The sequence below is a fragment of the Zophobas morio genome, unplaced genomic scaffold (assembly GCF_036711695.1).
Source record: "Zophobas morio isolate AGI-343-1 ecotype UQ-CSIRO unplaced genomic scaffold, CSIRO_AGI_Zmor_V1 ptg000006l, whole genome shotgun sequence".
Classification (NCBI taxonomy): domain Eukaryota; kingdom Metazoa; phylum Arthropoda; class Insecta; order Coleoptera; family Tenebrionidae; genus Zophobas; species Zophobas morio.
This window is the reverse complement of record NW_026972111.1, coordinates 2,148,748-2,159,238: the sequence shown is the minus strand read 5'-3', so window position 1 is coordinate 2,159,238 and position 10,491 is coordinate 2,148,748. Positions and strand designations below refer to the sequence as shown.

General features: G+C 29.9%; 1 protein-coding gene across 2 annotated transcripts; it reads left to right on the top strand.

The window, feature by feature from the left end:
* Window positions 1–1,216: 1,216 nt before the first annotated feature.
* Window positions 1,217–4,089, top strand: LOC135123310 (BTB/POZ domain-containing protein 9-like). 2 transcript variants are annotated; one of them, XM_064047840.1, is made up of 11 exons: window positions 1,217–1,376; window positions 1,430–1,498; window positions 1,550–1,616; window positions 1,665–1,918; window positions 1,969–2,230; window positions 2,281–2,485; window positions 2,532–2,691; window positions 2,742–2,863; window positions 2,914–3,017; window positions 3,069–3,286; window positions 3,978–4,089. In XM_064047840.1, the coding sequence occupies exons 1-11, from the start codon at window positions 1,242–1,244 to the stop codon at window positions 4,017–4,019; spliced, it is 1,638 nt and encodes a 545-aa protein (XP_063903910.1). In that variant the 5' UTR covers window positions 1,217–1,241; the 3' UTR covers window positions 4,020–4,089. The 2 variants fall into 2 exon arrangements, with proteins under 2 accessions (XP_063903910.1, XP_063903911.1); XM_064047841.1 differs by lacking the exons at window positions 2,914–3,017; window positions 3,978–4,089 and having other exon boundaries at window positions 3,069–3,224.
* Window positions 4,090–10,491: the final 6,402 nt, after the last annotated feature.

The following is a 10,491-nucleotide window of genomic DNA, read 5'->3' as shown; positions in this document are numbered from 1 at the left end:
TTGAAGAAACGAAAATTGAAAAATTTAAACATTAAAAATTAAAAAACAAAAAAATAAAAAAACTGCATATAACACGTATTACAAAAACGAAATATTGAAAAATAAATAAATTGGAAAATCGGACAACTGGATATCAAAAATTGCAAAGTTGAAAAATTTAAAACTTGAAAAATCGAGGAATTGAAAAATGGAAGACTGAAAATTGAAAAACCGAATAAATGAAAAATTATAAATTCGACAGAAACATCGAAAAATTGTGATATAAAATCGAGAAAATGAAAATTAGAAAATCGGGAAATTTAAAAACAAAAATCAAGGATTCACTTGAAAAAATGAGAAAACAGAAACTGAAAGATCTAAAAATTAAAAATTAAGAAATTGAAAAATTGAAAAACTACAAATTGAGAACGTGAAAAATTGAAGAGAAAAATTGAAAAATGAAAAAACGAAAAATTCTCACAAGATTGTAAAATCGAAGAAAAAGGAAAAACGAGACGTTGTGTTTTAAAAGTTGTTCTCAAAATTCAAATTTTTCCAAAAATTATGAGATTTGGTTTTCAGATGTAGTTTTTTTATGATAAACTTTAAAACCTTTCCAAGATTTCAAAACATTCTTTTTCTAAAAATGTGGTTAGCGTGAAAACTCAACTCCGATTCATATATCAAAAATATATATTCTTGTAAATAATAAAGGAACAAATGTTGCGTAATCAGAACTCAGAAAAAAGTAATTTTTTAGAGGATCGTTATGTACATACTACAAAGAAATATAATTACTAGCTTGGCGGAAGTGGTAATTTTGTTCCTTTAATTTTGTGTCTCGTTTGTATCGCACTGCACAAAATAAAAACATGTTTTCCATAAGAGCTTGTTTTTAACTGTTAACAAAATAGGAAAATTATCTGTTTTAAGTAGAGGACGGATAGATATGCAAAAAACCAATGTTTACAAGACTAATTATCTTTTTCCTGAATATTGACCATTTTAAATACATTTTTTACAAACACAGTTTTTGTGTTCTTATTTTCGACTGGAAACACATTAGCATTAATTAATTAAGTGTGAGTATTTTCATATATATAGCAATAACATGTTCAAGTTTTTTGTGCCTCAAAATCCGCCTGCTAACCGAAGTGACTAAGCTTCCACTCTTTATCATTTCGCTTTACCTATATAAACCGAAAGAATATTTCCACATTCAGTACTTTAGCATCAGTTCAACTCTGCAAAATCGAAACAAAATGGTGAAAAGTGACGAAATTGTGACTGTTACAGACACCACCAAGTTACTCGGAGATGTCGCATCTCTCTACCTCAACCAGAAATTTTCTGATATTACTTTGCTCGTCGATGACCAAAAGCTTTATGCTCACAAGGTTAGTTTACTATTTCTTGACCTAAATTATCGAAAAATTTGTCACACTTTTAGGTGATTTTGGCAGTGAGGAGCAAGTACTTCGAGTCGCTCTTTTACGAAGATTCGCAGAACACAAACCAGGTACGAGATTTAAACAGCTGTTACAATATAATACTCAAATCACAATTTTAGGCCGAAATAACCATAACCGCTGTGACTTTCGACGCTTTGCGCAGTTTGTTGAAATACATCTATACAGGTAGTTCACATTTTTTACCACAGTACCGTCTTGATTTGAAAATTTCAGGTACCATCACTCTTTCCTCCGATGTTGACTCAACCCTTCAGATACTAGGACTTGCCCATCAATATTCATTCACAGACCTCCAAAGCGCCATCATCAACAAAATAAAACCCCTTCTAAATTTGCAAAACGTTTGTGCCGTCCTCAACACTGCCAACCTATACGATTTAGAAGAACTGCTCCAAGTCTGTCATTCTTTCATGGACCTTAACGCCTCTGAAGTCGTTGCTAGTGACTGTTTCACCGACCTGTCTCAAGTAAATCCAGAATAATGTTAATTTTGACTCACATTGAACTTTTGTTACAGAAATCGATGATTAAACTTTTAGAACGCAGTACTTTTTTTGCTCCCGAAATCGAAATTTTCAAAAGCGTGGCTAAGTGGTGCAAAATTAACAACGATGTTGATGATTTAGTGATACAGTGTGTTCGTTTATCGTGGATGACTGTCGTGGACATCGTAACTACAATCTGGCCTTCGAAACTATTCGACTGCGAAAAGTTGCTCCAGGCCATTGCTGAGATCGTTGGCGTCAAAACAAAACTTTCTAGTTCTAGAGGGTTCTATCGTAAGAATTTGTCTCCACATTCGAGATAAAAATAAAATGAGAGTTTTAAGTTTTGGACGAAAATCTAGCGACTGTTCAACACAAATCTGAAGTGATTTCTGGAACAAATTCATCTTGGTTGTTGACGGGTGGTGGAACCGTGGAAAGGAATTTTGCGTACCACTTTATAGACGGTAAAAGTGGAATTATTGTGAAGCTTGGTACTCCATCTTTTGTTAACCACTTCAAAATGAGACTGTGGGATGGGGATAATCGGTACGTACGAAAGTACTATTTACAATTTTTATAAAAGTCGTTGCAGCTATTATTCTTATTACATTTCGATTTCTCTTGATCAGAAGAATTGGAGAAGAGTTATCGACTACAGTCGCATTGGCTGTCGTTCCAACCAAGTTTTGTTTTTTAATCAGCAGGTTACTCAGTATGTTAAAATCGTAGGAACGAATAACACCGTCGACAAAGTAAGATCGTAGATCGTATTTAAATATCTCGTTTGATTTTTTCTATTTAGGCTTTTCACATCATATCTTTCGAAGCGTATTTCAAAAGTGACGTTCCTACAACCGCAAATGGTATCATCAGTCCAAATTATAATGTTGCAACTTTAGACAAGAAAGCGATTGTAATTAGTGGGTAAGTAAACGAGTATGCAAAGTAGTCATAATATGTTACAATTTCCTAAGAACAAATCCTTCCGTTTTACTGGATGGTAATTCACATGACTACGATGGGGTGAAAGGCTACTGTTATCATACCATAGGCAGTGGAAATCTTACCATACAACTCGGTACTTCATCACAAACTTCACTTTTTGTTTTTTAAAGATACTAATTCGTAGCTCAACCATACATGATTTCAACAATGAGACTCTTGTTATGGGATCGAGATGGCAGAAGCTATAGATATTTTATTGAAACTTCTGTCAATAATTCAGACTGGGAGATGGCGGTTGATCTACGGAACCAAGATTGCACGTCTTGGCAGAATCTTCGTTTTAAAGAGAGGGCTGTGGTCTTTGTTAGGATAACGGGGACTCACAACAGTGCTCCAAGTGACGTAAGTAAAAACTTAATTTGACAAATTTTGAGCCTAGTTCAAAATATTTCGGTTACGAAATCTGGTGTTTAGCAAGTTGTAAAATTTTGAACACCTCTGAAGTCCTGAAGTTTCTAAAAAGACAAAACATTTGAGATATCTAAAATTATAGAATTTAAAAAAAATATATTTTTAAAGATCTATTTCATATTTAAATCTCAGGAGACTTAGAATCTTCATAAACTAAGAAATCAGTACAACTCTACAGTGTCTGTGAAATAAACAAAATCACTAGAATAATCTCTTAAAAATTTACAACGTTTTTAGTAATTTTAAATTTATACAATTTTTAGAAAGCTCCCAACACTGAAATTCTTTAGAATTCTTGAATTTGAAATCACACATTTTTCTGCATTCTCAAATTTTGTTCAATAGAATTTATAGAACCCCTAAACTTTCGGAAATAGAAATGTTCAAAATTTATGAAATATCTAGATTATTAAATACATTCAAAATTAGAAGATCTCCATCTGTGTACGTTCAAAATCATCTGTCTCGGTCAAACATATGATTCTTCCAGAAATATATCGTCTAGCTCAGTCGAATTGGACTTAAATTTAACGACAAATTTAAAAATGGACTCGGTAGTTAGAAAACATTACTTTGTAAATTGAAGTAAGTGTAATAATGACAATAATAATAAAACTTCCAGGGTTTCCATGTGGTACATTTCGAATGTCCTTCCGAGGTGTGACGAAAACTGCCTGAAAATTTGACGACCATTAACAAAGTTTTTACAAAATGCCTTCTCTACATGATTAATAATAAAAATGAGCTTAAGAAACATGTTTTTGTGCATTCGTGATTCCCCTAAATAATTACAGCATCTTCCCCACAAACCTATGAATTCATTTTTTGTTTCAAACAACCCAGTCTTTCTCAAAAACTACATTCGACAACCAATAATAATATACTAGTATTCCATTTTGACAACTTAAATTGACTTTATTAACTCCACTGTAACTTTCATAAGAAATTCATGATTCACAAGTGAAATCAAAAAGTGAATTAAGAAAATTCATTGAAAAATAGATTTTTATTTCTTCTCAAAAATATTAACATTGAATTAGTTTTTATCTTGATAGTGTGAAATATAAAAGTTACAATTATTCAAATTACTAAAATTTATATTTTATCTATAATTTTAGAAATTTTGAATATTTCTGTTTCTAAAAGTTTAGAGGTTCTATAAATTCAGTTCAACCAAATTTCTAGGATAACGATTTTATTGAGATTGTCAAAATTTCAGATGTCTAAAGATTTTCAAGAACCTAAAATTCTGAATAATTAATGTTTTCGGATTTCCAGAAATTTGGAGGTCTGTGAACTTGCTTCACTGATTTCTGACACTAGAACATAAAATTTCTAGACGTTTTGAAAATTCAAAAAATTTAGAAATTTGCAGATTGTACAATTTTAGAGACACTAAAATTGTTGACATTCCCGAAATTCTAAACTGTTTTAGTGGGTTTGGAAATTCCACAGAATCTAGATATTCTAGACACGATAGAAACTAAAATTTCGAACAATTGCACTTTGACAATTCTAGAATATTCACGGCTCCGAAGATTCTAGATATTTTAAAGAATTTAAATTTTTTATAAAATGAAATCTTCTAAATCTGACTGACTCTAGATATTTCCTAATTTTTGCTGCGTTAAAAGTATACAGATGGAGGTCTGTAATTTTGAATTTATTTAAGCATCTACATAAGACTATTTTAGAAATTTTGAATATTTCTGTTTCTAAAAGTTTGGAGGTTCTATAAATTCAGTTCAACCAAATTTCTAGGATAGGGATTTTATTGAGATTGTCAAAATTTCAGATGTCTAAAGATTTTCAAGATCGTAAAATTCTGAAGAATGTAAAGGTTTTCGGATTTCCAGAAATTTGGAGGTCTGTGAACTTGTTTCACTGATTTCTAACACTAGAACATAAAAATTCAAGATGTTTTGAAAATTCAAAAAATTTAGAAATTTGCAGATTGTACAATTTCAGAGACACTAAAACTGTTGCCATTCCCGAAATTCTAAACTATTTTAGTGGGTTTGGAAATTCCACTGAGTCTAGATATTCTAAACACGATAGAAACAAAAATTTCGAACAATTGCAGAACTTTGATAATTCTAGAATATTCACGGCTCCGAAGATTCTAGATATTTTAAAGAATTTGAATTTTTCATAAAATGAAATCTTCTAAATTTGACTGACTCTAGATATTTCCTAATTTTTGCTGCGCTAAAAGTATACAGCTGGAGATCTGTAATTTTGAATTTCTTTAAAAATCTACATTAGACTATTTTAGAAATTTTGAATATTTCTGCTTCTAAAAGTTTAGAGGTTCTATAAATTCAGTTCAACTAAATTTCTAGGATAGGGATTTTATTGAGATTGTCAAAATTTCAGATGTCTAAAGATTTTCAAAAGCCTAAAATTCCGAAGAATGTAAATGTTTCTGGATTTCCAGAAATTTGGAGATCTGTGAACTTGTTTCATTGATTTCTAACACTAGAACATAACAATTCAAGACATTTTGAAAATTCAAAAAATTTTGAAATTTGCAGATTGTAGAATTTTAGAGTCACTAAAACCGTTGACATTCCCGAAATTCTAAACTGTTCTAGTAGGTTTGAAAATTCCACAGAATCTAGATATTCTAGACATGATAGAAACTAAAATTTCGAACAATTGCAGAACTTTGATAATTCTAGAATATTCACGGCTCCGAGGATTCTAGATATTTTAAAAGATTTAAATTTTTTATAAAATGAAATCTTCTAAATCTGACTGACTCTAGATATTTCCTAATTTTTGCTGCGTTAAAACTATACAGATGGTGATCTATAATTTTGAATTTATTTAAGAATCTATATAAGACTATTTTAGAAATTTTGAATATTTCTGTTTCCAAAAGCTTAGAGGTTCTATAAATTCAGTCAACTAAATTTCTAGGATAGGGATTTTATTGAGATTGTCAAAATTTCAGATGTCTAAAGATTTTCAAGATCCTAAAATTCTGAAGAATGTAAATGTTTTCGGATTTCCAGAAATTTCGAGGTCTGTGAACTTGTTTCACCAATTTCTAACACCTGAAGATAAAAATTCAAGGCAATTTGAAAATTCAAAAAATTTAGAAATTTGGAGTTTGTACAATTTTAGAGACACTAAAACTGTTGATATTCCCGAAATTCTAAACTGTTTTAGTGTGTTTGGAAATTCCACAGGATCTAGATATTCTAGACACGATAGAAACTAAAATTTCGAACAATTGCGGAACTTTGACAATTCTAGAATATTCAAGACTCCCATGATTCTAGATATTTTAAAGAATGTAAATTTTTTATAAAATGAAATCTTCTAAATCTGACTGACTCCAGATATTTCCTAATTTTTGCTGCGTTAAAAGTATACAGATGGAGATCTGTAATTTTGAATTTATTTAAGAATCTACATAAGACTATTTTAGAAATTTTGAATATTTCTGTTTCTAGAAGTTTAGAGGTTCTATAAATTCAGTCAACTAAATTTCTAGGATAGGGATTTTATTGAGATTGTCAAAATTTCAGATGTCTAAATATTTTCAAGATCCTAAAATTCCGAAGGATGTAAATGTTTTCGGATTTCCAGAAATTTGGAGGTCTGTGAACTTGTTTCACTGATTTCTAACACTAGAACATAAAAATTCAAGACATTTTGAAATTTCAAAAAATTTAGAAATTTGCAGATTGTACAATTTTAGAGACAATAAAACTGTTGACATTCCCGAAATTCTAAACTATTTTAGTGGGTTTGGAAATTCCACAGAATCTAGATATTCTAGACACGATAGAAACTAAAATTTCGAACGATTGCGGAACATTGACAATTCTAGAATATTCACGGCTCCGAGGATTCTAGATATTTTAAAGAATTTAAATTTTTTATAGAATGAAATCTTCTAAATCTGACTGATTCTAGATTTTTCTTAATTTTTGCTGTGTTAAAAGTATGCAGATGGAGATCTGTAATTTTGAATTTATTTAAGAATCTATATAAGACTATTTTAGAAATTTTGAATATTTCTGTTTCTAGAAGTTTAGAGGTTCTATAAAAACACATCAACCAAATTTCTCAGATAGAAATTTTATTGAGATTGTCAAAATTTCAGATGTCTAAAGATTTTCAAGATCCTAAAATTCCGAAGGATGTAAATGTTTTCCGATTTCCAGAAATTTGGAGATCTGTGAACTTGTTTCACTGATTTCTAACACTAGAAAATAAAAATTCCAGACATTTTGAAAATTCAAAAAATTTAGAAATTTGCAGATTGTAGAATTTTAGAGACACTAAAACTGTTGACATTCCCGAAAGTCTAAACTGTTTTAGTGGGTTTGGAAATTCTACAGAATCTAGAAATTCTAGACACGATAAAAACTAAAATTTCAAACATTTGCGGAACTTTGACAATTCTAGAATATTCACGGTGCCGAGGATTCTAGATATTTTAAACAATTTAAATTTTTTATAAAATGAAATCTTCTAAATCTGACTGACTCTAGATATTTCCTAATTTTTGCTGCCTTAAAAGTATACAGATGGAGATCTGTAATTTTGAATTTATTTAAGAATCTACATAAGACTATTTTAGAAATTTTGAATATTTCTGTTTCTAAATGTTTAGAGGTTTTATAAATTAAGTTCAACCAAATTTCTAGGATAGGGATTTTATTGAGATTGTCAAAATTTCAGATGTCTAAAGATTTTCAAGATCCTAAAATTCCGAAGAATGTAAATGTTTTCGGATTTCCAGAAATTTGGAGGTCTGTGAACTTGTTTCACTGATTTCTAACATTAGAAAATAAAAATTCAAGACATTTTGAAAATTCAAAAAATTTAAAAATTTGCAAATTGTGCAATTTTAGAGACACTAAAACCGTTGACATTCCCGAAATTCTAAACTGTTTTAGTGGGTTTGGAAATTCCACAGAATCTAGAAATTCTAGACACGATAAAAACTATAATTTCAAACAATTGCGGAACTTTGATAATTCTAGAATATTCACGGCTCCCAGGATTCTAGATATTTTAAGAATTTAAATTTTTTATAAAATGAAATCTTCTAAAACTGACTGACTCTAGATATTTCCTAATTTTTGCTGCCTTAAAAGTATACAGATGGAGATCTGTAATTTTGAATTTATTTGAGAATCTACATAAGACTATTTTAGAAATTTTGAATATTTATGTTTCTAAATGTTTAGAGGTTTTATAAATTGAGTTCAACCAAATTTCTAGGATAAGGATTTTATTGAGATTGTCAAAATTTCAGATGTCTAGATATTTTCAGGATCCTAAAATTCTGAAGAATGTCAATGTTTTCGGATTTCCAGAAATTTGGAGGTCTGTGAACTTGTTCCACTGATTTCTAACACTAGAACATAAAAATGAAAGACATTTTGAAAATTCAAAAAATTTAGAAATTTGCAGATTGTACAATTTTAGAGACACCAAAACTGTTGACATTCCCGAAATTCTAAACTGTTTTAGTGGGTTTGGAAATTCCACAGAATCTAGATATTCTAGACACGATAGAAACTAAAATTTCGAACAATTGCGGAACTTTGATAGTTCGAGAATATTCACGGCTCCGAGGATTCTAGATATTTTAAAGAATTTAAATTTTTATAAAATGAAATCTTCTAAATCTGTCTGAATCTAGATATTTCCTAATTTTTGCTGCGTTAAAAGTATACAGATGGAAATCTGTAATTTTGAATTTATTTAAGAATCTACATAAGACTATTTTAGAAATTTTGAATATTTCTGTTTCTAAAAGTTTAGAGGTTCTATAAATTCAGTTCAACCAAATTTCTAGGATAGGGATTTTATTGAGATTGTCAAAATTTCAAATGTCTAGAGATTTTCAAAATCCTAAAATTCCGAAGAATGTAAATGTTTTCGGATTTCCAGAAATTTGGAGGTCTGTGAACTTGTTTCGCTGATTTCTAACACTAGAAAATAAAAATTCAAGACATTTTGAAAATTCAAAAAATTCTAGAAATTGATTTGAACAATCATTGGTTTCTTCTACTTTGGAGATTCTGGAAGGTTTTTAGAAATATTAAAATTTTGAAGACTAAGCTTTAATCATTTTAAAAAAAATCTTCAAGGTTGGGAGAATATTTGAGATTGTATATTTTTCTAAAATTTTGAACATATCTGAGATTACGGGAAAATATTAAAATTCAAATTCAAGGATTCTAAAAAATTGTACAAATTTTCAGATTTCTTAAAACATTGTATATTTTTGAGAAATCAATCTAGGAATTGAGTTTCATAGCTTCAAGAAACTGTAGAGTTGTATAGATGTTTTAGATTATGAAGATTTAAAGGCTTCTAATATTAAAAAATGAAACAGATCTTTAAAAATACAAATTTTGAAGATTCTAAAATTTTTAAGATCTGAATTTTTTTGTCATTTTAGAAAGTCCAGGACTTCAGAGGTGTAAAAATTTCAAACACATGCAAAATTCTACAAAATGGAATAAACAGTTACACGCTGAAGTAGCTTATTTAAACAACTGAATTGCTTTCCGTGTTTTTCAGTGCGCTAAGAATAATACAAAAACTATATTTGTCAAAAAGTATATGAAGTTGCCGATGAATGGGCAAAATAATGATTAATGATATTGAAAAATCATTATTAGTTTCTTGTTTTGGCACGGAATTTGACGCAGAGGAGCCTGCTGAATGTTAGTAGCACAGCTTTATTCATATTTTAAGAAATAATCACATTAATCTTTTTGAACTTTGGTAGCAAAAGTTGAACTTTACTACCTTTAAACAAGTCGACAATTGCATGCTTCATGGCTACTAGTGAAAAAAATTATAAAATAAATGTAGATCTCAAAGAAAACCAGACGTTGCGTAAAATTTATTCTAAATCGCCTATTTTGGCTTTTTTAGCCTAAACTCCGCTTTTTATTGAAGGGTGCATTAAAAATGTGAATCATAAGAATCGATACATCGCGTCCTCACTAAAGGGTAAAACTCAAACCAGCTGTCCTTCCACCCATGAATAACCCACGAAGCCCCTCAAGGACGCCGATCCAGCGCCGGAAGAGCCTCCAGTGCCCGATCCGGGCCGAAAAAATCCCCACAATATGTACGCAAAAAATTCCAATTTT